The sequence below is a fragment of the Pieris brassicae genome, chromosome 3 (genome assembly GCF_905147105.1).
Source record: "Pieris brassicae chromosome 3, ilPieBrab1.1, whole genome shotgun sequence".
Taxonomy (NCBI): Eukaryota; Metazoa; Arthropoda; class Insecta; order Lepidoptera; family Pieridae; genus Pieris; species Pieris brassicae.
This window is the reverse complement of record NC_059667.1, coordinates 13,090,887-13,118,499: the sequence shown is the minus strand read 5'-3', so window position 1 is coordinate 13,118,499 and position 27,613 is coordinate 13,090,887. Positions and strand designations below refer to the sequence as shown.

Genomic DNA, 27,613 nt, shown 5'->3' with positions numbered 1-27,613 from the left:
TTTTGTAATTGACGGGGTACTTTATTTTCAGTGGAGACCACAAGCGATAGTGTTCGAGATAGTGACGGATAAGAAGTTCGACATGATTATAATGTTGTTCATCGGTTTCAACATGTTAACGATGACATTAGATCACTATCAACAAACAGAAACGTTCAGCCAGATCCTAGATTACCTAAATATGATCTTCATCGTTATATTTAGCTCAGAGTGTCTATTGAAAATATTTGCATTGCGCTATCACTATTTCGTTGAACCTTGGAATCTATTTGATTTCGTCGTTGTCATGTTTTCTATTCTCAGTAAGTATAGAATATTTTTTTATAAATTGGATTTGTTAAGTAAATTTTAAAATAATGTTTATTTGTGCAGGTCTGGTGTTGAGTGACATAATTGAGAAATACTTTGTATCTCCAACTTTATTGAGAGTAGTGAGAGTGGCAAAAGTTGGTAGAGTTTTGCGTCTCGTAAAAGGAGCTAAGGGTATTAGAACTCTGCTATTTGCCTTAGCGATGTCACTACCAGCTCTTTTCAATATCTGTTTACTACTTTTCTTGGTCATGTTTATTTTTGCGATATTTGGAATGTCGTTCTTTATGCACGTTAAGAATAAAGGGGGCCTTGATGACGTCTACAACTTCAAGACTTTCGTGCAGAGTATGATCCTACTCTTCCAGGTGAATGGAGTCTTCATTTGAAAGATATATTATCATTAACCTATCTAATAATAAATAATATGAATAAAAAGTTATTTAGTTATTATTTCTGAGGTCAATTTTAAATAACAAAACAAAAATATATAAGTTACGGGATTTATAACTCGTAAAGTATTAATTTTTTTTTTTTAGATGTCAACGTCAGCTGGCTGGGATGGCGTTTTAGATGGAATAATCAACGAAGAAGAGTGTGATTTACCAGATAACGAACGAGGGTATCCCGGTAACTGTGGTTCTGCGACCATCGGGATCACGTACTTACTGTCTTATTTGGTCATATCTTTCCTAATCGTTATCAACATGTACATTGCCGTCATTCTCGAGAATTACTCTCAGGTACTTTTTAATTCTGTGCAAAGATGCTTGAAACACGTAGATTAGTTTTATACATAACTTGTTTAATTACAGGCCACCGAAGACGTGCAAGAAGGTTTGACCGACGACGACTACGATATGTACTATGAAATTTGGCAAAGATTTGATCCGGAAGGAACTCAGTACATCCGCTACGAACAACTGTCAGACTTCCTCGACGTCCTCGAACCGCCACTACAGATCCACAAACCGAATAAATACAAAATCATATCTATGGATATTCCGATCTGTCGCGGCGACATGATGTTCTGCGTGGACATCCTGGACGCCCTGACCAAAGACTTCTTCGCCCGAAAGGGCAACCCTATCGAGGAGCCCGGAGACATCGTGGGCCGGCCGGGCGAGGTCGGATATGAGCCGGTGTCCTCGACGCTATGGCGACAACGCGAGGAGTACTGCGCGAGGCTGATCCAGCACGCTTGGCGGCGACATCGGCGTGCGCATTCGCCTGCAGGAGAGGGCGTGGGCGGGGACGGCTCGGGTGGCGAGGGCAGCGCAGGCGGCGCCCAGACGGCCGTGCTACTAGACTCTTCGGGCGGCAGTGCTCACCGCGTGGTGCTGCAGGGAGGCGGAGAGGCTCCCCGCCCGCCCGAGCCGGCGCCGCCGCCTGCGCCCGTCTGACCCGCGCTCGCGCTCGCGCTGCTGCCCGCGCTCATCGACGACGAGCCCCTGCCGCTGCCCGCACCGCTGCCCGAGCTCTTGAGCCCACCCAAGCGCACTTAATTATTTTTTACGCTAGATATTTACGTAGAAACGGCGGGCGAGCGAGGCGTCGCCTCGGGACGATGGCCGGGCGCGTGGCACGCGAGTGTTCATCCGAGTGTTTCATATTCGTGCGAAGCTTATGAGATTGTTTTGCGACCGATGTTCGCGTTCGTCAATATCGTTTAGTGTCTCACATTACTTTCCTGTCCCCGGAGTGGAGCAGTGTTCGAGAGAATCGTTTTAGCGAGCACGCTATTTTTCGTCACTAGTTCTGTAAGTATCGAATGAACTGATAAAATTCAAAATGCTTATTTTTATATTGAGAATAACTCACCACCTTTGTATATTTGGAGTCAGATCGAGAACGGCCGGCTTTAACCACTGTGGGACGTCGTTTATCTTCCCCGAAATGACGTCGGACAGTGTTTAGATTTGGATTAAGTGATTCTTGATACAGCTAAGTCTAAATGCGTTTCGAATCGACTGAAGAATCAATTTGCAGCCGGCACGTGTGTTGTGAGGAAACCAAAGCTCAAATTGTGATTCTTACTGTAAACAGCAAGACAAATTTTGAGATCAGTACATTTTAATATTTACACCATTTATTTAAATCATCCGTGATTGGATGTTAGCGAATCGAATATATTATCGATGGGTGTGGCGATGGCTGAAATCTGGGGCAATATTGGGCTAACGAAACCTTAAGTCAAACAACTGAAAAGCATTTAACAAGAACCCACATTTAAGAAAACCCAGCGCACCGTCGCCTCACCTATGCTATAATCTACGCTTAATAAGCAATGGCTACGCCGATTCATATCAATTATGTCCATGATAGTTTAATAATTCCAATTTTAAGCTTCTTATTGTACCAAAACAATGTAACTTTTAACCTTTCGAGTCGAGGTCGGTCGCCTCTAAATTAAATAAAAATGACATTTAGAAAATTTTTGCTACGTTGTCTTTATAAGCTTAGCAAATCAGCAGTGACCAATTGGTACCAGAGTTCACTTCCGTCCTAAATCAATCGCATCATAGGAATCGAGCCATTTTACGTAATGCGCACCCTTCACGTAGTTAATGTAATTACCTTCCCCTGGGTTACATTACCTGCGCCTGTGGCGACGGCGCCGCGCGGCTCCCCACGTTGCGGTCTCTGTCGTCACACAAATACTTTCCTTCACGAGACTGCTTCACAATCATTGCCGAAGTGTTATTATTCTGGGAACGACTAAATTGATGGACAATATGGAACTAGTAAAATGCGACAGTATAATGATTACAGTCGGCACTCTCGTGAATATACAGATTACCAGCTGGCTGGTATTGCTTTGATGTCTTTATTCTTGCACATCGATTTATCTACTTTCTCGGTATATGCATCAATTGTCGAGCGAACCGATTCGGCTATCTGAAAAACATGACCGTAATTATTAGCAGTAAGATATTAAATTGATACTAAGAAATCGAACGTCCCTTACCGAGTAAGGTAGAATATGACTTTTATTTTCGACATTTGTTTTCAAAGCAGACGTGATTACGTATGCCCATCTTCATACATGCTCGATTAGTTCAATGTAGTTTTCAGTCAGTGTCTCTTCTAGCACAATATGAGTGAAGAACGTTTATCATGAGAGTGGTAACTTTTTTACTCGAGTGTAAATATCGCTTACTGCCGGGAGGAGCCCGACCAAGCACCTCACCACACATTTTAATATACCTAATGTTAAAAAGCGATTCAAATACGGTTTAAGCTTCAAGCAATAACTTTAACTTGTGCTCGAGTTTCGCTTTTTATTACGAAACCGTCACGGAATAGTTGTGTTGGTTGTTTCAATTCGTTTTTACATGTGCATTGTCGAAAAACGAAAGTGCTAGATTTTTGCAAAAGTCGGTGTAATGTAAAGTTAAATGAGACGCTTAAACTTTGGCACACATTTTAAAATAATAATTACGGTTACAGATAACAGTTAATATGTAGATACTTTTGTAAATGTCGCACGGGACGTGGGCCGGCGAGCTTCCCCATCGCTCGCACTCGTCTCGTGCCTTCAGACCCAATATTTTAACGACTTCTGTTCACCTTACAATGCTGTAATAACATCGTCGTGTTCAAGCATTTGAGAGTGACGACCAGGAAATCACTTAGCCTTATATCAGAATTTGATTTGATGTAACGTTCATATTAAGAGAGTTATAAGTTTGTTGCGGTTGTCTGCCTTATAAAATCTAGGAACTCTAAAAGAAAGCTCAAATCTTCTTAGCCTAAGTGATTTCCTCTCTGTCAATAAGTTATATTTTTGTTGATATTACAGAATGTAAAAAATAATTGTGTTGGTAAAACCAAACATTTTATCTACTATTAGGCATATTGGCACAAAAGAAGTTGTGTTTAATTAAGTTTAGACAATAAGTTATAATATCATTGTATTTTTTTCTTTAAAATAAACTTATGACAAAAAGTGAGTTCAGTTTGCTGTATGAGAGGTTTAATTGAGTATTTATTATATATATATTGTTGAAGTTTGTACAAAATAAATTAAGTAAACGATAAAATATAGAACTTGACTGCTTTACTACATAGTTTTATTTATATTAAAACATCAGGGTCTATTTTTATTGAAATTTATTTTCAAATAATATAAGATATATATGAGTATAACTGTACATTTTTGTAAATCACAATATTTATGACAATAACAATAGCAAAGTTGTCTTTACACACTTGATTTAGAATTTATTGAGATGTCACTTGCTCGTCTGAAAACAGTTTTTTTATTTAGTCATATTAAATTACAATACTCTTAACATCCATTTATCACGATTGTTCAGATACGAGAAAGATAGAAAATTCCTTTGCTATGTTGTAACTTAATCTGCTACACTACTTACTACATAAAATTTTGGGTAAACGCTAAGTAGGAAAATACTTGTCAATTAATTTGTTCCCTGGGTGCACTTGGCGAGGTATTTTACTCGAATATCAAACACTCACCAAATACTTCATCAGGCCTTACCAGGTCTCGTGGGAGACGGAGCCAGAGCATCCCTGAAGGAACAATGTATTTTAAATATACTTCCTACAACTATGTTATGTAACGCATACTTATGACCAATTTACACTCAGCCCTATCAGACAGGTCTGCCACTGCCACTGAGAAGTAAGACAGCACACTCACTGGCGACGAGCAAGGGCAAGGATACTCCTCGTACTTAGAGCAATGTATCCGGCAGCGGCAGTGTAAATGGGCTATCAAAAGCATTTTGGTTTTAGCATATAAATATGATTGTATGCTTGTTCTAATTTCATAATTTAACGGGCTTTAAATTCCTAACAGTGTAACAGTAACCAATTTTTTTTTTAAATTCAAGTGACATTTGAATTGCCGATCACTAACTACTAAGGCGGCTAAACGCAATAGATTCAATTTGCAGTTACAATAGATCCAAGATTCTAATTCATAAAATAAATTAGTACACAAAAAATTTACTGGCTGATGGACACAGAAGGTTGATCGACTATTTTCAGCAGGTATCTGGGTCAGATATTGTAGTAACAAACTTCAAGTTGGCAAGTTCCAATGAAACATCACCCACACCATACAATTAATAATAATAAAGTAATTCCAATAATCCTAGGAACCAATAGGTGTCTATCTAGACTATCTATATAGACTTAATTTTGGTTAAAATAAATAATTTAGTAATATATTTATAATTTTTAAACCAGATATGTTATCTGCCATTAGGAGTTTCTAGTTTATAATTTTCATGGATGTATTGGAAAGGAAAATAAAAAAATCGATGTTACTATTTTTATTTCCGTCTTAATATAATTATTGTGTCCTAAAAGACACACATACAAGATGCTCATAATATAATAATGAATATTAAACATATCAATTTATACAGCATCCATTATATGTACAATGTATGTGTGTTTGTGTATCGTTTCATCTATTTCAGAAATAATAATGCAAACATTCTTTTAGTTATATATAATAACTAAAAACGTAGTGCCCGCTAACTCTGACAAATGTCAAATGACAGTTGACATATGACATCTGAAATAGACGTAAAACGATACTAAAAGTTCACTATGTGAACGACTAACACATTTACTGGCAGTGCAATAACGCACAATGTACGACATATATTAGCACTAAATTTTCAAGCGAAATCTGTGGACTTTTTAAGCTTTATATATACCGTCTTGCTCATCATGTAAGAGTGTGAAAGAGACATCTCAATCCTTCATACAAATTATACCTGTGATTTTGTTCATACAATCTTAAGCTTTAAGAATCGAGAATTCCGGTCAAAATAGATCAATTAAACTAAACCAGTCAATAGAAAATATTACTGATGAAAATAAAATAACTTCAACTATACCATTCCTGAATAAAAACTACATTGCAACTAAAATACAATTTATGTAAAAGAACGCGCTTTATCTTTAAACTTGACACTGCATAGAAGAAATGTTACCAAAATTCATAGACAAACTTTAGGGCAATATCAGCGCATGCTTAAATAAAGCGTCTTCTTAATCTATAAAATGTCTAAAATTACCTCAGACGGATTTTTATCCATTCGAATCAGATCAGACAAATAAAGTATTACCATCTATGTTACAATACGAAATGTTAGTATGGGAGATCCGATATTACAAAAATACTCTTACGTTAATTATTATACAAGCGAATACTATGATGTTAAGGTGCTCGCGTCGGATTAACATGACATTTCTACATTAATCTAATTCCTAATCGGATTGTCATGTTACAAACAGTACCGAATGCTAGTTGTAAATGAAACATAGTTAAATTTTAACCTAAAACGGGCCGACTGAGGCCGCTGGCTTATTATAAAACATGATTTAAAGATCGTACGTTGCTATGGTTACGTTTCTCCTTGTATTAGAAATGGTAACCATGGTAAGGATACGGTATGGTCCATGTTTTATAATATGTCAAAGTTCCGTTCCGTTTCACTTTCAACTCGCACTAAGCGCTCGAAATACGTGATTATTATGACATTTGAGTGCGTAAATTTAATATACCTATAATTCAATTATAGGTTAAAAGACTGTTTAGGCAGAAGTGAAGTAAAGTCAATATTAAAAAAGAATTTCCCTCTGAATTACGAATAAAAGTCCAACCCGTTGCCTATATTTACACAATTCCGTTTAGTCTACAAATTTTATTAATTAAACTAGCGAATAAATAACCGAAATTTGCTTTATAGAAATTCAGAATCCCTTAGGACTGACCTATTGGTTCCTACGGGTTTTTATCGCTTATACAATTAGTAAAATCTGCATGAAGTGTTTGGTTTGTGGTGTGATAATGTGCGAGAGAAACATTTACTCAGTGTAGTCCCAGCAGTCTTTCTCGTAGCCCTCGTGCACGTGCTCTAGGAGTACCTTGCGCCGGCTGTCACAGTATCTGAAAAAGGTTCACCTTTAGTGACGAAAACATTACTGGAACTGCGCACTGATCAGTATTAACCACAAATAATTGGAAAAACATTTTTTTGTAAATAAAACCGCGTGCGTCAAATTTTTGTATGAAATTGTTGCGCTTTGTACCAGAAAACAGTGCTTTAAAAATGCTTTACAAGTGAAATGGACGCCATTTGCTTTCGTAAGTTTCCAGCGAGCGTTTTAAGCTTTCGTTGAAGTTTTCATTACAAATACAATAGATTTAAAATACTAATGAAGCTATAATTAGGAACAACGACATACACTGTAGAGCCATGTCCAGCTGAAGACTTAATCTTAAGTTAGTAAGTTTTGTAAGACTGGATTTTGGATAATGTTGTTAAATGATAATGCAATAATTGATGATTTATAATTTATAAGAAGTATAAGCGAAATATTGTCAGGCACAAAACCTGTGTGCTACATTCACCAACTTCAATGTAAAAAATAAAAATAAATAAATAAATGGCGCTACAATTTTTGGGAGCGTTCAAGTATTACGTAACGTTTCTTCTTGTAAAACGTTATGATGCGAGACGGGGATTGAATTACGCGTTATTGTTAATATTATTTCCACTTTCAAGAACTTTACACCACATAATGGTTAATACGAACGATTATAAACGAAACGTTTTACTATTGGATACAGAAAATGTTACGGTGCGTTTCATGGGGGGGGGGGGTCAAGAATCTGCAAAAATTGCGTGACGTAATACTTGAACGCTCCCTTTTTCATTCAGGGCCTCACATTTCTGTATCTGTTTCATATCATTTGACACACGCCGTCGACTTTTTGGGTCTAAGATGTTTTTCACGATGTTTTCCTACACCGTTCGAGCGAATACTAAATGCGCACATAAAATATTCAATGGTGCAAAGCCAGAGATCGAACCTACGGCAGTAAGTGTCGCACGCTGAGACCAACACTGCTACTAACTTACGGAAACGACCCATATTTATACAAACCTGTACTTGTCCTGCACTTTCTGCTTAATATCGGCGAGATTTTCGCTAGTAATATCCCTTTCGAGATATTCGGAAAGCGTTTCCGTAGCTGATTCGAGGTCCCGCTGGTTGTCCTCAAATATTACCGACTGGTTGTTCTTACGCAGATAGTACGCGAACACGTACGTATACATTAACGTCTGCCTGCACTGGCACAAAATGTCCACCGCCTTCTTTAAAAATTGGACCTGGAAATGGTTATGTTTTGTCTATTATCTAGTGTTATAAGATCTGGAGAATATGTATGTTATAACTCATGAGTTTCCATGTAATTCCTGAGTTATAAGAGAAAATCACGGTAAGAAATAAACCCCAAGTTTATAGTATTTTATATATATTATATAAGAAGGTGGTTGTATGTATATATATACCTATGATATTATATGTACTAGTAATTATTTTTGTTGATTTGATTTTGTACTCATTTTACTTACTAGGGTTACCTATAAAGAATGTTAGCGATAAGGCCGTCCGTTGCCTCTCTAATAATTGATGTTACTTGATTTAAATAAATAAATATATTCGAATAACAGATTGCTTATCCATAAGCATATTATATGCCTAAATTAGACAGAAATGTTTCGAAAGGCAATTGTTAAAGAATCATTGTTGATGCAACAAACATGTCTAAAGATGTTTATAACTAGCGCGAAGTACGAGTCTCGTATATAAAAATCATATATGTATCGGACAAACATAGTTACTGTACCACTTAGTCATACTAACCTCAATCCAGCTCATGTTATGCTGTTGCATCTCTTCCATCTTCTCCTTGACGGAGGCGTACAGCTTGGACTCGAAACGTAGTGACTGCATGTGATTCATGTACCGGTTGCAGTAGAACAGATATCGTTGGAGGGCCGCCCTGGATCGTTCTTGGGCGTCTCGAGCCGCTTTGGCTTCATCCTCATCATACCTGAAAGGGATTATAAAATTTTATTCAACGTTTAAGGGCCATTATTTCAATATAAGAAATGTTACTAAATTGTAGAGGCTTGTAAACATTTTAAGCATTTTTACGTACATTCTGACCTCTCCGATGTTTAATTTTTTTGACATAAACAGTAATCCCGTATAACGTGGTACATGCAGACCGTATAGGAGTATTCTAACTAACTAGGAATCCGAATTTTATAAAGTTGTTGAGTTTAATTTGATAAAAACACAATTCTCTCTCTCCGCGTTATAGAAGGGACTTACTGCGTTTTATGAAAGGAAATCGCGTTACACGAAAACGCGTTATAGAGGGGTGTACTGTATATACAACTTCATAAGACAAAAAGCGATAGTTAAGAAACTCAATTTGCCATATAGAACTCTTAATTTGGAAGATTCAGAATTGGTAAAATTAGGGGTACAAAAACCACCTTACACTAATTTTACATAATTTATTATTTCCGGTAGTATATTGTGAATATATTTCAATAAACATACCGGTTACAGTTGTACCAGCTGCTGCCGTGCGGCTCCCAGGGCCCGAGGCAGACCCAGCAGAAGTCGGCCTTACAATTCTGGTTCTTGCATACCATGTGGTTGCAACCACCATCCTTCTCTATCGTCACGTTGCATTTCGGACACTCTTTTGTGTTCGCCGCTATCCAGTTGGACGTCTCAGAGTCGTCATCGCATTTCTACAGTTTAAAAGTAATACAATTGTTCAGATTTCATTTGAGCATTGATCAACTGCTGATCCGGCTCACATGGTTGTTTTGAATATTAAAAGCTGAAGGAGCGCGATACACCAACAGCTCACAAGAATAATATTATGCATGTGTGAATAGATGTAAGTAGTATTTAACATATTGTCTCGTAACAATAAATCAGATTTGAATATTACTGTCTTATTCAGTTTTCATATATTTCATATATTTTAAGTAAGTATGTTTATATATTAGTGCATAAATTAATAAGGAAAGTTTTCATTTGAACCAGGTTTAAGTTTCATCAAAATCTCTTTACTACTTTTTGTAAACAATAGATATTCAAGTTTTTTATTTATAAGTTTTAATGGGCATACCTTAATCCACTTCCTGAGCAGACAGCATCGTACGGGGTCGTGCCAATTCTCTCCGCAGGCGAAGCAGAAAGTGTGTCCACATCGGCACGTGACGGGTGCTGCCTCCACGTACGCCACTTTGATTGCGTTGCTGCAATCTGGTGATGGACACCAGCGGAGTAGCCGGTTACACTAAAATAAATTAATTAATATATAGAAAAGAACAGAAAGTCTATTAGATTAAAGTACACGCACGCGCACATGTGTGGTATTCTTTATATAAATGTATATATATAAATACAAACACAATTACATGAATCAAAGATGAGCCCAACTCAGCTTTAAATTGTCACTAGCAACACTAATTTTCAGTGGACCCATACCATCTTGGAGATACAGTATATACATTAAACAAAACAAAATTTTTAACAATTATAAGTAAAAATTAAAATATATTTATTTTATTATTACGTTAATTTAGAGAGGGGCGTGAGAGAGATAGGAACGGCAATAGATATTTGTTGCATGATAATAAATAAAGACGGCTAGAACTAATTTTTTTTTTAAACTAAACATTAATTTTCTCCAAATAAAACCGATAACTATTGGAATCCAGCGAATTTATGTAAACGTTTCTTAGCAATAAAAACAGCAAAAATGACAAATAGCTCAGACACAAAACAGTGGCTTTGAATATTTTTTTTTATTTCTATTAAATTAAAATGTATGAATAAAAGGAGTTATGTTATGCTCTCTCTTTCTAACACAAAAAAAACGTATTTCTCACTAAACTAATACTTCAATCAAAACATTGAAACACTTATTTAGTTTATAACTAATGGATTATATTTATGATAGAGCAGTGTTGGTCTAATGGCTTCAGCGTACGACACTCATCTCTGAAGTTGTAGGTTCGAACCCCAGCTATACACAAATTGAATTTCTATCTATGTGAGCATTTAACACTCGTTCGTATGTTGGAGACAATACATCGTGAGATCGGTATGCCTTAGAAAAAAAGTCGACGGCGTGTGTCAGGCACAGAAGGCTGACCTATTGACCTATATTATAAAAAAAACTGATCACGAAATATGTTTATCTGAGGCCCAGAACCTAAAGGTTGTAGAGCCGCTGTTTTAGGTTTGTTTTTTAATAGGTATGAATTTTAAAACACTACACTATAATTATTCATTCCATTAATAAATGAATATTTTGTACCTATATGAGAACCGATACTTTAAAGTGGTAAGAATCGCGATATTAAGAGTACCATACAATATGGAATTCCAAAACAAAACTTACCTCAACAAAGCTGTTGGTGATGATGTGCTGGTACTTAAGCTTGACGCGCGCGTCGCGGACCAGCCGCATAACGGTCGCGTCGTCCACTAAAATTTCGCACGCGTGAGCTGCGCACGCGATTGTTTGACCCTACAAAGAAATTAAGCATGACGTATTAAAATCAGCTATGTGTTGAGGTAGATTTTGAAACTTTTTTCTCCAGGAATCGCATTCAAAAAAAACAAATGTTGTATGAACAAGTATTATGCAATAGACTCAAAATACTACACATACCAAACCTTCTTCCATAATCTTAGTTGTTAAATATTCACACCAGCATTGAGTACAAAATCGGTGTCCACATTCCAGCCCAGTCATCATCTACAAAAAAAGCATTTCTTAATTATACTTTTCTATATAAAGAAAAAAATTCAAGGGTTTATACTGGACACATTCTCTATTGGCAACTGTATGGCTAGATGATGATGATATAGACAACTTTTTTTAACAATAAGATATCCCTAGCTCCTGGATTGTAATTTATTAATCTGTGATTTCCTAGTAATTTCATACTATTCATAGCAACAATAACTGATTATTTTTATCCTCAACTGATTTTTTTAACGTCACAGATCCAAGCATTGATTGCAAATAGTTATGAAAGAACTAAACATATTTAATAGTTTTCAAATATACATACTGAATTAGGTAAAATAGAAAAGCATATTTCACATTCTTCAGCTCCGGAACTGGATATTCGTCTAGGTTGCTGAAATAAATATTACATAAGATTAACACATCATAAATTAATCAACATTTTGACCTGACCCAAATTGTAAAATATGCTGATAAAGTTAATAATCATAAAACACTATATTTTGTTATGTAAAATATGACATAGCATAGTGAAATCCCGCTGATGTGAGATAATTAAGGAAAATTATTTCATATCAGAATTTCCTAATTTACAAACAGTGCAGATAAAATTATGACTCATCTCAATGTTTTAAACAATAACATTTTTCAAAACGTGCAATAAGCGACAACAGACATAATAACTTGTATCTCTTCAGAAATTAGTTGAATGTTGATAGTAGGGTAAATAGTCAAATGTAAGAAAAAGTCTCTGTTACATATTTTAAGAATGTCTATGTAGAATTTATTACTTTTACCCAAACTCAAATATTGATCATCAATCAATAAGGATGAATGTTGAAAATAAAATAGGGTTTTGATGAAGGTGTTCCATACAATTATTTATATTATTACTATTTGCTAATCTATACACATACATACACCTCTAATAGAATAGCTAATATTATCACATGAAACAACAACATAGAAACAAACAACTACACAAATAAAATGAAAAATGGTATTAAGATATCTATGAGTACACAATTTGAAGCCCTGCAATGCCTTACATCCATAAATAATCCACTTTCATTCACCTTTGGCCTCTGTATGACTGGTTTTCTAAATGGATTTATAACTCTAGCCTCTGCAAATAGCTGATCCTGATCACCATCGTAAAACCGTTCCATCAACTTTTCTTTATCCCATTTAAAGTGATTCAGAAGTATGCGAGTTGTTGTTGCTGGTATCTGCAATATATATATATTTTTAATATTTCCAGAATAAACATATTAGAAAAATTTCTCAACACAAATGACAGAGTTTGTCACAGTACAAATAAATATAAATGAAAGGTACAATAAGTTTTATTTAATTTAGTTGAATATAAGTTAAAATATTGTTTAAGACAACAAAGCAAATAATAATTAACACAAAACTGAACTGTATTCCACCCTTTAATAATTCTCACTATGTGAGAAAGTTTGTTATTGAGTAGGTCAAATATTAAACTAAGAAATTTCATTTTTCATGAATAAGATAAGGTACACAATTATTCGTATGGTAGATTCAGTTTAGAAGATAAAATATATATGTATATAATAATTTATTTTGTGTCATAAACATATTATGTATATGTGAATAAAGGAATGAGTCATTAAGGTAAATATTTTTTTCACATAGTTTTTGTAATACTCCATAATATAGATTCAAGCAATGAATCTAAGACAAAGATCTATCTTAATAACAAAAACAAAGGAAAGAAAATTTTAAGCAAATTAGATTATAATAATATATTTCTGACTGGAGGTTAAAAAAAATGGAAAACTCTTATCAGATGATGAATCTCACTATTGTTTACCATTAACGTACTGACCTCAACAACTGTATTAACGTCTTTGATGCAATCGACCATGTGTTGAACAATTTCCTCTGTGGAAAGCACTTCGTATGGATACTCTTCAAGTTCCGTTTGTCGTTCCCTTGTACTGTGAGTCTCGTCCATGACAAAGTCGACATCGTCTCCACTGGACTCGTTACCAGAATCAACATCATCTTTTGTGTCGTCCTCAGAATCCATCGTAAATAAAAATTAATTATACACTAGTCAATAAAGGTATTGGTTATAACTTCTAATGTTGAAATAATTACACCTAAGATTTAGGAAAGGTCAACAATGAAGAAAATAGTTCACCCACGGACTGCCAAAATCTCTGACGTACAATACGAAAGTAGGCACTAGTTTGTCTTTATAAATGAGGTGCACAGAATATAAATAACTTAAGGACCTCTAATCTCTATGGCGTATCGTCTTTAAAATATTATTTTATTCTATACTTTGTAGTAGATACTAGTCGTAGATGAAACTCTTAGCTACTGAGAAGATTTTTCGAAATGTGTACATTAGAATACAGTGTATTTTAAATATTATCGTATCCTTTGTATTAGCTCCATAATACTTTTGACTGACGTTATTGAAATGTCAGTGACATTTGACAGAAACTTATTAACTTCTGCGAATAGGAATTAAACTTGAAAACTATTTTTATTTCACTAATTTTAATAATTACCATTTTACTTTAAAGTCCAAAATTCAGATTTTAAACATTATTTGAATTATCTTGAAAGTGATATGTCCAAAATAGACATTTCATATTTCATCGAGTATCTAATTACTTTTAAAATTTAACAATTGTTATAGTCAATACATATTGATTTATTTTCATATAAAACCAGGATTTCTTTATAGTGATGGAGTCTAATTGGATCAAGGTATCACCGAGGTATACATAAAATGATAAGCCTAAAATTCTCATTTGCACTTCTAAATTCATTGTACCTTTTCCAAAGTTGTTGAATGTGTTTTTATTTTTCAGTTTAAGCAACGGTCTATCGGTCGTAAATGCCTTAGACGAAACAAAGTTTGAACAATTTCTCAAACGAATTGTTATGAAATTAAGAGCCCAAGAAACAGATAATATTTTTAGTGAAGATGAGAAAACAAAGTTGGAAAAAATCTTTAAAGTGGAATCAGATCAACTTTTTTTATCAATAAAAACTATTATCTACATATTCAAAAAGATTTTCAAATATATATTTATGCCATCTGATTTAAAAATTGATTTGACAAAGGTTGGTTTAAAAGGAGAGAAAGCAGATATATTTGTGAAAATATGGTCAGCAGAAACAAATAACACTCTCACTGAGTTGACTAATAAAGGTGACCAGTTTGATGATGATCCGGATTTTTCTTGGAAATTAAATGCAGAAATAAGCTCTATTTATCATAAAAAATGTAAAGTGCCGAAAGCTTACTTAACGATAAATGGAGTCAGGAATGACTTGGAGGTTGAGTTAACACACCCAGAACTTCAGTCAATATTTCTTCAAATCGAATCAATACAAAATGAATTAGATAATTTAATACTACCATAAATTAGGAGGATTAATTGAATATTTTGTTAGGTATTATAAATGTCTTTTAGGTAGAGTGCCTTCAATATTAATATGTAAATGAAAATAAACTATCTTTCAACAGTAAGTAAAGTTTTCTTACTTCATACAAAAACTATTTCACATAAATTAAAAATTGGTTGTCTGCCTGTCTGAAAACATAAGCTATAATAATACTACTTTTTACAAAGCATATCTTATTATTTGCAGTTTTCAAATATTTTTGAAGTTATTCTTCTTTTGGCGCGTTAGGGAAAAATTATGAAAGTTAATTTTTATGCGCGCGCACACCGTTACAAAAAACCGACACCATGAAGTTAGCATTTAGGCAATGTTTTAAAATAAAAACTGTCCATTTCTTTAATTTAAGTAGAAATATTTTTTTTGTGATATTTAAATAAACTTTATTTAACTAAATAATGCGATATAATAGAACTTTCAATGTGTTAAATAACTTGTTTCTATTGTTAGTGTCGTTTTTTCTACAAACGTAGAATAAGGCGAAAGTTAAAAAATTCGACTTGCAACGAATAGTATATTCGGAAGTATACCGAATACTGAATATTCGGCGAGGCCCCTGAACGTAAGTCAGGGCAAAAGTATTCGGCTGGATTTTAGCGCCAAAAACTTATGAATATTTTCTTAAATATTAGTAATATATCACGTCATGACAACCCGTATACATGGTGTGAATTTTGAATTGCCGTGTTTGATTAAAATTGCAGCAAAATATTTGTCAGGCGCCAGGAAGTAGAGTTTATTAAGAGCGCCTTTATTCTGAAGCTGGGATGGTCTACGAGAAAAAAAAGAAGTAAACTACTTCCTAAAAATGCAGAAAAATTTGTCTTTCTGCACCATAACCTTCCCCTTCTAAATTTTGATTATGAAAATAATTCAAATGCATAGAAAAAATCTTAACTTCTTAACTAGTTAAAATGCCTGTTTTATGTACCAATGACTACTTAAATGATTATATCGGAAATGAAAATATGAATATATACGTAATCAATAGATTTACATTTTTCATTTTGCCAATTATTTCTCTATGACAAATACATTATTGAAGTATTCGGTATTCGGCCGAATAATATGTAGATATTCGGTATTCGGACGAATATAATAAAAGCAGCCGAATAGGCCGAATACCGAATAGTAACCGAATATTCGTTGCAAGTCTATAAAAAAATTAAAAAGATTTTTATCTTGTTAAGCCAAAGAAGTAAAAATTAATAAGTTGTGTACTTGTTTTTTTAAAGGGCAAACAATATATGATTTGATATGCTCTAAATTTTGCTTAAACTTTACAAAATGCTATTCTTTTTTATAAAATGGCTATATGAGAAAACTAATCTGGGGCTTGAGACAAAATCACTTTTCAACAGCGATGACCCATTAACGCCAAGCAAATTTGTCTCATGCCCCTAATTACAAACTGCTTAAAAAATTAAGAAGGGTCAATGTTCTTTGTTTCCATTATCAAAGAACTATTACTAAGTTACTACATAACTGTGACTGTAATTTTGTGACTTTAATTGTCATGGCTGACAATAAGCAACCAGTTTTGACATTAGCATTTGCGCTTAGTGTTAAGTGATTTGCATCTTGATTTTTGGCATTGGCGTGGCAAAATCCGGCATGAGAAAAATACTCTTGCATCATGTCTTTACCAAGTCAAATAATTAGAGTTCCAGAGAACATAGATTTTCCAAAGGAAGAAGAAAACGTATTGAAATTCTGGAAAGACATAGATGCTTTTCAAACATGTTTGAAGCAATCAAAAAATAAACAGAGGTAACCTATTGTTGCTAGAATGTGACTGCAATAAGATAAAAAGTTTTATTGTTTACTATAAATTTTTATTAAAATTACAGGTACTCATTTTACGATGGTCCACCTTTTGCTACAGGTCTTCCACACTATGGACATATTCTTGCAGGCACCATCAAAGATGTTGTCACAAGATATGCTCATCAAAAGGTAGAGTTACCCGAATATAATATTAATTAGGGGCAATTTGATAACTATTTAGCTAAAATCCTGGAATGTGTTGTAGGGCTACCATGTTGAAAGAAGATTTGGATGGGATTGCCATGGCCTACCAGTAGAATTTGAAATTGATAAGTCATTGGGAATAAAGGGACCTGAAGATGTAGCTAAAATGGGAATTGATAAGTACAATGCAGAGTGTCGTAAAATCGTCATGAAATATGCCACGGAGTGGGAAATGATCATTACAAGAATGGGTCGGTGGATAGGTAAGATCAATTTTTATGGGTGTAATTTAATATTTGAATGACTTATGAAGCCCAGCTATTATATTTTATTTCAATTTGTTTCTGTTATTTTTTTAAATGTTTCAGATTTTAAAAATGACTACAAAACTCTATACCCATCATTTATGGAATCTGTATGGTGGGTTTTCAAGGAGCTATATAATAAGGGTCTAGTCTATCAAGGTGTGAAAGTAATGCCATTCTCCACAGCATGTTCTACGCCCCTCTCAAATTTTGAGTCTGGACAAAATTACAAAGACGTTGTTGATCCCACAGTTGTAATAACTTTTCCTACTGCTGAAGGATTTTCTTTATTAGCATGGACTACCACACCTTGGACACTTCCTAGTAACTTGAGTCTTTGTGTCAATCCTAAATTGACTTACCTCAAAGTAAAAGAAAAAGCTACAGGAACAATGTATGTTTTGCAAGAAAGTAGATTTCCAGTTATCTTTAAAAATGTTGATGATTATGAAATAATTGAGAAATTCCCAGGTGATAAGTTAAAAGGGCTAAAATATACTCCTATATTTGATTATTTTGTTGGGAAGTGCCCTAATGCTTACCAAGTGTTGACAGATGGGTATGTTACTGATGATTCTGGTACAGGTATTGTTCATCAAGCTCCATATTTTGGTGAGGATGATTTTAGAGTTTGTTTAGCAAATGGTATCATTACTAGAGATCAAGAAATCATTTGTCCTGTAGATTCAAGTGGGCGATTTATAGAACCAGTCAAAGATTTTATTGGTCAATATGTTAAAGATGCAGATAAACATATAATTGCAAATTTGAAGGCTCGTAACAGATTAGTGCTTTCAGGACAAGTGAAACATAGCTATCCATTCTGTTGGAGGTCAGAAACACCTCTTCTATACAAGGCAGTACCTTCTTGGTTTGTTAGAGTAGAACAAATGAGTCAAGACCTTCTAAAATCAAGTGAAGCCACATATTGGGTTCCAGAATCTGTAAAAGAAAAAAGATTTGGTAACTGGTTAAGAGAAGCTAGAGATTGGGCTATCAGCCGGAACCGTTACTGGGGTACACCAATTCCCCTCTGGATTTCTAGTGATAAACAAGAAGTAATATGTGTTGGCAGTATTGCTGAGTTAAGTGAACTAACAGGGAAAGAAATCAAAGACCTACATAGGGAGAGCATTGATCACCTGGAAATTCCATCTTCTCGTCCAGGTCAACCACCTTTGAAGAGAGTCTCAGAAGTTTTTGACTGTTGGTTTGAGTCGGGTTCTATGCCATATGCCCAGTGTCATTATCCTTTTGAAAATAAAAAGGAGTTTGAAGAAGTTTTCCCTGCTAATTTCATTGCTGAAGGAATTGATCAGACAAGAGGGTGGTTTTACACATTGATTGTGCTGTCTACTGCACTATTCCATAAGCCACCATTTAAAAACTTGATTGCAAATGGTTTAATTCTCGCTTCTGATGGACAGAAAATGTCTAAGCGTAAAAAGAATTATCCCGACCCTCTTGATGTAGTAAAAAAATATGGTGCAGATGCATTAAGATTATACCTTATTAATTCCCCTGTAGTCAAGGCAGAGAACTTAAGATTCAAAGAGGATGGGGTAAGAGATGTTATCAAAGATGTGTTTCTGCCTTGGTATAATGCATTTAGATTTTTGATGCAAAATGTTGAAAGAATTATTCAGGAAGATAAAATAATATATAAATTCAATGAAAAAGCAGAAAGGGTAAATGTCATGGATAAATGGATAACTTCATTTACACAATCTCTTATTCAATTTGTGACTAAAGAAATGGCTGCATATCATTTATATACAGTTGTACCAAGACTAACCAAGTTTATTGACAACTTAACCAATTGGTATGTAAGAATGAATAGAAAAAGACTAAAGGGTGAGAATGGTATAAAAGACTGCCAAGTAGCCCTAGATACTTTGTTTGGTGTATTATATGACATGGTCCGTGTAATGGCACCATTCACTCCTTTCCTGACTGAATTCATGTATAAGACACTTAGACAGTTGTTGCCTGGTGATTCCTTGGAAAGTGTTCATTTCAACATGATACCAGAACCAAAACTGGATTTAGTAGATTCCGATATTGAACGGGCTGTGGAAAGAATGCAAGCTGTTATAGAGCTAGGCAGAGTAGTAAGGGACAGAAAAACTATTCCGATCAAGTATCCTTTGCCAGAAATGGTAATAATTCATCAAGATCAGACATATTTAAATGATATTAACTCTTTATTAAAATTTGTGTTGGAAGAAATGAATGTAAAGAGAGTTGTTTTATCAAGTGATAAAGAAAAGTATGGTATCACACTCAGAGCTGAACCGGATCACAAGATTCTGGGTGCTCGATTGAAAGGAGATTTTAAAGCAGTCACTCAAGCATTGAAAGATCTCAACAATGAAGATTGTGAAAAGCTAATTGCAAATGGATATGTTGAACTTGCTGGTCAGCATATTGATGTATCAGAAGTAAGAATAATATTTCAAGCTAAAGGCAATGAACAATATGAGGCCCATAGTGATAATGATGTATTAATTCTGCTTAATGTAACACCAGACCAAGATATGCTGGATGAGGGCTTTTCAAGGGAAATAATTAATAGGGTTCAAAAATTAAGAAAGAAAGCTCATCTTGTGCCTACCGATGAAGTAGATGTTTATTTTTCTGTTAATAAAACTAGTGACATATTGAGAATTATTAAAAGCCATCGCGAGTTGATAGAAACCACTGTGAAGGCACCATTAAAACCAATTGAAGAGTTGTCACCATCTAAGCCCATTGTAATCCAAGAAACTCAAGAATTAAAAGGCTCTCAGTTACAATTGATTATAACTTGGAGAAAGGATGTGGAAATGCCAGCAAATCCTTGGGCAAATGTCATTCTTCAAAACATATCCCCAAGATTTGGTGCTGAAACAAGTTATGGTAGTGTTCTTCTTAAAGACAAGGAAAACAAATATTTAAACATAGACAAGCTTTACAAGGAAATTGAAATTTTGTTTGGTTTATATGGTATGAAGTTTTATTTATGGTGTGATGGAGGTGAAGTTAAGGATACAGTCGACCTTAATACTAAAGTAATAGTTGTTTCTCCAACGAAACCTATAAGTGTAGATGCTGAAAATATACCATATTGTAAATTTGTTAATGTTGCGAATGGAACAAAAACTGCGACAATGTTTTTGGAAAATCCAAGAGGCAAATTGACGGTCACGAACTAACAAGCATTATTATTATTATCTCATTACTTTGAACTCAATCCTTTTGAACTGGACAGAAGCGTTTTAAGTAAAAACAATATTGTTCAGTATCAACATTTATATCTATATTATTGTTTTAGTCCTGATTTGAAGTCTTAAAAAGTGTGTTTTACCTGTTATTGTTGTCTCGTACTAATAAATTAAATTATTGCATGAGGTCTTTTATTTTATTTTAGTTACTTATATATATAAAAAGGTTTTCGGAATAAAACGCATTGTTTTGATTTAACCTTTATTTTAACGTCCTTTCATAAATAAAACAAATTAATAAGCATTTAAATACAATGTTCACAATTTAATAATAATAACACAGATATAGTGTGGCTTCATAATAAAATTGAACTATCTTTTCTATAATAAAATAATTTAAATAAGTGATGCAACAATCTTGTATGTACAAATATTAACAAGATTGATAATAAAGAAAAGATTTACCAAGATAAAATAATATGTAACAATAAACTTGATCACCATTTGTAGATAATATGTAAAAAGAATTGATTTGAATTGTTATTTATATTTTAAATCTGTATATTGACTTCTTCGTGTAGCACATTGCAAATAACAAAGGAAACGGCCATGCACACGCGAGTGTACAAAAATATTGTGCGGTTAAAAAAAATACTTTCTAACGTTTGGTAACTTGTTTCAATGTGAATATTACGTACGCATATACTTTGGTTACTAAATAATAATAATCCTAAAATACAATTAAATAAAAACAATATCTAAGAAATTGTCTTTTAGCTAAACATTGGAAATATTGTAACAGAACTGCGAATGGAAATAAGACAGTCAAAATATGTTTGATTAATATCTGAGTTAATCGGAATAAAATGCTACTGTTACCTTCAACTATCACATCACAACATATAATTTAAAAACATATTTCGCAGCCTTCACACATGTCTTAATACTGTTTTCCGAGGCTTCTGTTATTGCTCGCGAAATATATATACGGAGAAATATGGACCATTGAACAACACTCAATAGATTAAAGGGGGAGCAACACTTACACCTAACGTTATTAAATGTAGAATGCCAATGAGATAGACTGAACAATATTTGATAGAGATTATAAGAATAATTATTTAAATACACATACTAAGCCACGACGACAATTAGAAATATTAAAATATTTATTATGCGTCAACAAGATACATTAAATGCGAGCTCACATCTCATAGAAGGCTCGACTTAGTCGGAATCATAAGACAGCGAGGGATTGCACACAGGACTGTTTCCCTTAGGCCGACAATCATTAGGGATAAATAGACCTCGTCTAGGAGAGGTTAAATTATACAATTGAACTAAAGATTCATATAAGACTAAATTATGGGCTACTCGGTGACTAGTCTAGGGTACATGTAACACGAACAACAACAACACGATCACTCCGGCCGAGCGCGTTCCTTTTTCCTATCTACCCTCTATTTTTTCCTAACGATCACCTGGAAATTATAAAATATAACTATAACAAAGAAGCATACTGAATCTGTAATATTCCTACCCCTCATATATCTGACAGATGAAACCCATGATTCGATATTGGTCCGGTTATCCAGCGAAAATGTGGTATATTCGAGAAGTTTCAACTCGAGTTATAGTAAAATTAATATTTCTCTATACTATTCTGAATATATACGATATAAATAAATAATTGTATTAGTCTAAGAGGACAGGTAAGTAAAAGAGGTATTTTTGTATCTATAACAAAGCTGCTGATACTAAATCTTAAATTAGGTAAGAATAAATAGTAAACACATTCTTCCAAGTCTCAACTTATCATATTTGAAAACATCGCAATGTAAGAAGAAAGGATTTTCTTTTAACAAGTATGAATCGAAAAAGCAAGTTATAGCGAACTGAATAATAAGATTCCCTCACTAAGTAGTGTAGTGCGCGTGATGCAATGGCGCATCTCGTTCCGGCAACTTGCGCACTTTCATTGTTCCATCTGCACCACACGAGAACAAACGGCCGCCATTATCTGAAAAAAAAAAGGCCAATGGACATTTTTAATAATTCCGCCGTAATTGAGTGCTTGTGGTTTAAAATTATAATGCAATGCCTCTACTGAGGATTCGATATACATATATTAATAATAAAGTAATAAATTCAAATTGCAATCCTTTTTAAGTTTATTATGAGATAAAATTAAGTCTAATAAAAATTATTCCTTACCAATATGTATTTGTGTGACACCTTGTCCAATATGTTTGAAGAAGGAACTTCTTGCGTGTTCACCCGCGAATGTATGCAACAATTGATGCGTCGCGAGCGAATACACCTAAAAAATTTACTTATTGTTAATTTTTTTGCTGACGAGGAGCACGATACTTGCTTACGAATTTTGTAAAAAAAGCTTGGCGATTTAAAGAATGATGAAGTTAATTCCAGTTTTTCTCGTCTATCTAATCTAAGCTCTTTCAGAACTGGAAGTAAATGTAAATTTCGAAAAACATCTTTTTCTTAATGACGCTTATAGGTTTTCATTGTGACTCCTATATGAATAAAAGATATTTTAATTTTCAGAGATTTGTTCAGAGCCTGTCTGTATCATTACAGTTAGTAGGGAAATGTTTATTCTTACTGTTATATTTTTTGTTGGATGTCATACATCTTCAGCAGTAAGAAAATCTATTTTAATTCATGATCAGGTTCTACTGGTAATGTATTTATTAAAATAAACCGAGAATAATGAACGCAATAAATAGTTCTAGTCTTAATTTAAAATATTGTTAAATAAATATCACTGTATAAACCATGTTCTATGTTTACTAGAAATTGTTTTGGGTAATTTATTTTCTAAGGGAAATTAACGATTTTAAAAAGTAATGTACGCGTACCTTAATGTCCCCATCGGCGGCGCCAATAGCATAATAATCCTCTTTGGGTGAGAGCGCCACGCACTTAATGGGCGCGTGATGCGCGTGCAACTTGTGTCTTGGTGCACGTGCACGTAAGTCCCAAACGAGCACGTCGCCTCGACGCCCACACGAGACCAATGCGCCAGTGCCGCCTGCCCATGCGACACACGAGGCGCCGCCTTCGTGGCACGTCCACGCTAAAAATATCACGTGTACGAGGATCTTAATGGAACTATTATATTTTTTTGCAGGGAATCAGTTCAAGTATTATTCCTTAATAAAGAACTAAAAATTCAAGATCGTTAATACGAAATAATGTTGCTATTGTAAAATAAAATCGTATACAAATTATTATTTTTTTAAAGTTTATAAAACCATATCATCATATAATATTAAAATATACTTACAAACAACTAAAGCCTTCTTAATCGGCATCAAAGTATCCCAGATAGCCACGTTTTTACTTTCCGAACTGTGACCGGCTGTAAAGAATTAACTTTTAAATAACATATCATGAAGGGGAAATTGTACATCTTTCCCTTTTATATCTAAAAGGTATATTAATTTTTCTTACCCGTTGCTACTAAACTACAGGAACCCAAGAAAACAAAGTCACTAATTCCTTTGCTATGACACTGGTGAGTCTGAAAATAAGGTAATTATTTTCGTATATAATGTTATAGAAACTAAAGGAATCTCTAGACGCGGACTACCGTTTTTGAATGATTTACTATTATCTATATATATATCTCTCTAAAATTTAAAACCCTAGATCAATCCCCAAAACCGGTATGGGAACATAACATCGTTTACATCAGATACGAGTATATTATATTACTAGCTTTAAACTTACTGGACATAAAACATTTATCATTTATACAAAAAATCCCGAGAAAGTAGCATTCTGCGCTTATTTCAATGACTTTTGTGCTTTTAAATAAAATTTGTTTTATGTTTGAGTGCTTTAAAGTCCTGTGGCTAGAGAGCCCGTTAATATTGAATAAAAATTTAATATTTAAAACGGATTCCTTACAAAGAATGGCCTCGGTGGTGTTTGCGGCTGACTGGTTCCATTTTTCGAGGACGGCTGCAATTGCCACATTGCAAGATTGCCATCCGCATCTGATGCCGCGAACTTATTTCCATAGTCCGAGAATCGTACCCGGGTTACTTTTGCAAAAGCGCCAGGTGCGCGTGGAGACCATACACAATAGGGATGGCCCCACTCCCATAGTTGGACTGAGCCGTCTGCACCTCCCGTCAAGTCTAAAACAGATAATATTTAGTATGATATCCCGGTGCCTGGTACGAAATTTGGCAAACTGCATCACGCTTACGAATCTTTTTCTCAGAGGTACATAGCCTACATGAATAAAAATATTGTTTTTTTGATAATTTTTTAAAATCTTTAACGATTAGTTATTCCCTAGCTAAGCTAGCACTCATATAAATTAAAAAGTTTTAATTGCCAATTTGAATTGGTTTACTATATAATAAATACAACTTACATAATGGTTGTGAAGGGTGCGCTGCCATACGCTTAATGTTGTCAATTTTATGCTTCAACACCTAAATAAAAATATACGTATAAAGTGACGAATAAGAGGAATTGACAAAGCAGCCAACACCTCTTTATTTTATTAACACATATAAAATGTATAGGTGTTTACATAACAGCAATAAAATAGATTACAATAATTTTTAATAATTAGTTTAAATAAAATACACAACGAAAACTTAATACGAGCACGTATAAAACAACAAATGTTAGCAAATTGCTGTGCAGCCAGCAGACGAAATCAAATGCCAAAATAAAAAAGTTCCAATATCTAAAATGACGTGAGTAAAATAAAAGAACACTGAATGAAAAATCTGGAGCTAAAATCAAACGACACGGTGAAAGCAAAATTTCAAAAATGTCAAATCAATTAAAAATGATCTCGATGAAAGGTAAAAGAAAAGACGACTTCTAATGAAAGCATCTGGCCAAGTGCGGGACGGTGGTAGTATGGACAAAGGTAAAACGGGAGACGGGAGTTTTCATTAAAGAAAAAGGGGACATTCGGTAGTCACTGACCGGTTTCATGAGAAGCTTGGAGCGATGTAGCACCAGACGACAGTATTTCGCGTCGTGGCAACCCGGGAACTGCAATCCTTTCACCTGTGGTCAAGACTTAATACTTTCAACGAAAAAACTTCGCATACCTCATTTGATAACCATTTGGGATATTGGAACTTCTCTTTACTCTCCTCCATTTGAAGTTCAACTAAGCGAAGCGCGTAGGCGACACGCAAGACGTTACAAATTGCCCACACCAAACCATAAACCCAGCGGATAATAATCGAGTGAATTAATGGATCAATCAGTCGTGGCTTTATTAGTACTGAAATCGTGTATAACAAAAAAAAAATGAATTATTAACTTAAAAACCTCCACAGTTTTTTTATATTATAGGGGGCAAACGAGCCTGCGGAACGCCCAAAAAGGGCAGTCATCGCAGCCCATAGACACTCATTTTTAGTATGTGCGTTGCCGGTCTTTGAGGGTACAAATGGGACATAAACAAACCATAAACTTAATAACAAAACACGCCTCAAAACTTATGCTAGTATCGTACTGGCGTCCAAGATATTTTGAGAATAACACTTTTTACATTAATTCACTCAATTCCATTAGCAACAATTGAATGTTGTTAGTTAATATACCGTTCACGTACTGTGACTATGTACGCTTCAAGCCCACTTGGCTTTGTGGCGATAAGGCTTGCCCGCCGCTCGTGCTGTGGAGTTCATTTATCCTTTGTTATTTACACTGTTAGTTAAAAGTTAATACCATAAAATTAGTATCGTGGATAAATAAATAAGGGAACTAAGTTATACAAGCGCGTGTTAGTTACATCTGAAATAAAAAATTATAAGCAACTAGTTTCTCACCTGTTATCACCGCATTAAATTTAATACGTAAATCCTGTAAAAGTAGACTTGCTGTCAAAGAACTTCAGTTGTTTTTTTAAGTCAGTAATCCGCCGCAGTGTATAAGTGTATATGTATATTTGAATTAGAAGAAATCCAAACCAGACAAGGAATATTATGCTACAATTAAGGGAACGTCAATAAATATACATTCAAAAACTAACCACGCTAGCTCCCCTTCCCGTCTGGCCGGCCATTCCGACAGGCGCTTGTGGTGCGTTGGGATTCAATGGAGAAGTATTTCCTGTTCCAGGCACAGAACCACTGTTGCCCCTAAACGGAAAGTGAAGTTAGCCCTTAATAGCAATCCGAGGAATCCAAATAAAACTTGCTTTAACATTTAAAAAAAAAGGTGGCATTGACCTTGTAATGAAATTTTTACCGTATATTTATAAAAAAACAATGGCGTTACAACCTTTTTAGGTCTGGGCCTCAGATTTCTGTATCTGTTTCATGATCATTTGTTAATCGAATAGGCAAGTTGGTGATCAGCCTTCTGTGACTGACGCACGCCGTCGACTTTTTGGGTCTAAGGCAAGCCGGTTTCCTCGCGATGTTTTCCTTCACCGTTCGAGCTAATGTTAAATGCGCACATAGAAAGAAAATCCATTGGTGCACAGCCGGGGATCGAACCTACGACCTCAGAGATGAGAATCGCACACTGTAGCCACTAGGCCAACACTGCTCATAATATATATATATGAGCAGTGTTGTTGTTGTTGTTGTTGTTGTATATTTAAACCACGCTGTGGTCATTAGGAACGTTTTGGGTGCGCTAGAAACATTTGTTGTAATTTCAAAGAGATTGTTAAAAACAGACTTTGTTTAACAAAAAAAAAATCTTATGGCCGATCTAAGAAATAATGGACTCAG

General features: G+C 34.5%; 5 protein-coding genes across 41 annotated transcripts in view; 3 read left to right on the top strand and 2 right to left on the bottom strand.

Moving 5' to 3' along the window:
- LOC123706823 (sodium channel protein para) overlaps nucleotides 1–1,849 on the top strand; it is a 43,829-nt gene extending 41,980 nt beyond the window's left edge. For all 19 annotated transcript variants that reach the window (XM_045656306.1, XM_045656294.1, XM_045656297.1 and 16 more), the window contains 4 exons: nucleotides 32–302; nucleotides 373–677; nucleotides 849–1,052; nucleotides 1,125–1,849. In XM_045656306.1, the coding sequence (XP_045512262.1) occupies nucleotides 32–302; nucleotides 373–677; nucleotides 849–1,052; nucleotides 1,125–1,712 (1,368 nt within the window). In that variant the 3' untranslated portion in view covers nucleotides 1,713–1,849. The remainder of the gene's footprint in view (nucleotides 1–31; nucleotides 303–372; nucleotides 678–848; nucleotides 1,053–1,124) is intronic.
- A 2,588-nt stretch (nucleotides 1,850–4,437) lies between these two features.
- LOC123706683 (E3 ubiquitin-protein ligase arih1l) lies at nucleotides 4,438–14,146 on the bottom strand. Of its 6 annotated transcripts, none has more exons than XM_045656017.1 (12): nucleotides 13,791–14,146; nucleotides 12,985–13,164; nucleotides 12,261–12,329; nucleotides 11,855–11,941; nucleotides 11,582–11,710; nucleotides 10,301–10,471; nucleotides 9,718–9,914; nucleotides 9,010–9,199; nucleotides 8,245–8,471; nucleotides 7,166–7,243; nucleotides 4,792–4,845; nucleotides 4,438–4,556 (listed from the first exon to the last, which is right to left on the bottom strand). In XM_045656017.1, exons 1-11 carry the CDS (start codon nucleotides 13,992–13,994, stop codon nucleotides 4,803–4,805), a joined length of 1,575 nt encoding a protein of 524 aa, XP_045511973.1. In that variant the 5' UTR covers nucleotides 13,995–14,146; the 3' UTR covers nucleotides 4,438–4,556; nucleotides 4,792–4,802. The 6 variants fall into 6 exon arrangements, with proteins under 6 accessions (XP_045511973.1, XP_045511972.1, XP_045511974.1 ...); XM_045656016.1 differs by having other exon boundaries at nucleotides 4,456–4,556; nucleotides 4,814–4,845; XM_045656018.1 differs by having other exon boundaries at nucleotides 4,456–4,556; nucleotides 4,814–4,845; nucleotides 13,012–13,164; nucleotides 13,791–14,145.
- Nucleotides 14,147–14,525: 379 nt separating this feature from the next.
- Nucleotides 14,526–15,455, top strand: LOC123706686. Its single transcript, XM_045656031.1, has 2 exons — nucleotides 14,526–14,697; nucleotides 14,791–15,455. The coding sequence occupies exons 1-2, from the start codon at nucleotides 14,666–14,668 to the stop codon at nucleotides 15,347–15,349; spliced, it is 591 nt and encodes a 196-aa protein (XP_045511987.1). The 5' UTR covers nucleotides 14,526–14,665; the 3' UTR covers nucleotides 15,350–15,455.
- Nucleotides 15,456–16,956: 1,501 nt separating this feature from the next.
- Nucleotides 16,957–21,050, top strand: LOC123706681 (isoleucine--tRNA ligase, cytoplasmic). Its single transcript, XM_045656014.1, has 4 exons — nucleotides 16,957–17,158; nucleotides 17,239–17,344; nucleotides 17,421–17,622; nucleotides 17,728–21,050. Exons 1-4 carry the CDS (start codon nucleotides 17,025–17,027, stop codon nucleotides 20,856–20,858), a joined length of 3,573 nt encoding a protein of 1,190 aa, XP_045511970.1. The 5' UTR covers nucleotides 16,957–17,024; the 3' UTR covers nucleotides 20,859–21,050.
- Nucleotides 21,051–21,205: 155 nt separating this feature from the next.
- LOC123706679 (dmX-like protein 2) overlaps nucleotides 21,206–27,613 on the bottom strand; it is a 50,755-nt gene continuing 44,347 nt past the window's right edge. For 7 of the 14 annotated variants that reach the window (XM_045655999.1, XM_045656001.1, XM_045656007.1 and 4 more), the window contains 10 exons: nucleotides 26,905–27,013; nucleotides 25,845–25,928; nucleotides 25,276–25,336; nucleotides 24,801–25,033; nucleotides 24,342–24,411; nucleotides 24,175–24,249; nucleotides 23,747–23,964; nucleotides 23,082–23,187; nucleotides 22,785–22,887; nucleotides 21,206–22,348 (listed from right to left, as the gene is read on the bottom strand). In XM_045655999.1, coding sequence (XP_045511955.1) covers nucleotide 22,348; nucleotides 22,785–22,887; nucleotides 23,082–23,187; nucleotides 23,747–23,964; nucleotides 24,175–24,249; nucleotides 24,342–24,411; nucleotides 24,801–25,033; nucleotides 25,276–25,336; nucleotides 25,845–25,928; nucleotides 26,905–27,013 — 1,060 coding nt within the window. In that variant the 3' untranslated portion in view covers nucleotides 21,206–22,347. Of the gene's footprint in view, nucleotides 22,349–22,784; nucleotides 22,888–23,081; nucleotides 23,188–23,746; nucleotides 23,965–24,174; nucleotides 24,250–24,341; nucleotides 24,412–24,800; nucleotides 25,034–25,275; nucleotides 25,337–25,844; nucleotides 25,929–26,484; nucleotides 26,548–26,904; nucleotides 27,014–27,613 lie in introns of all 14 variants that reach the window. The other 7 variants (XM_045656008.1, XM_045656009.1, XM_045656013.1 and 4 more) reach the window with 4 other exon arrangements.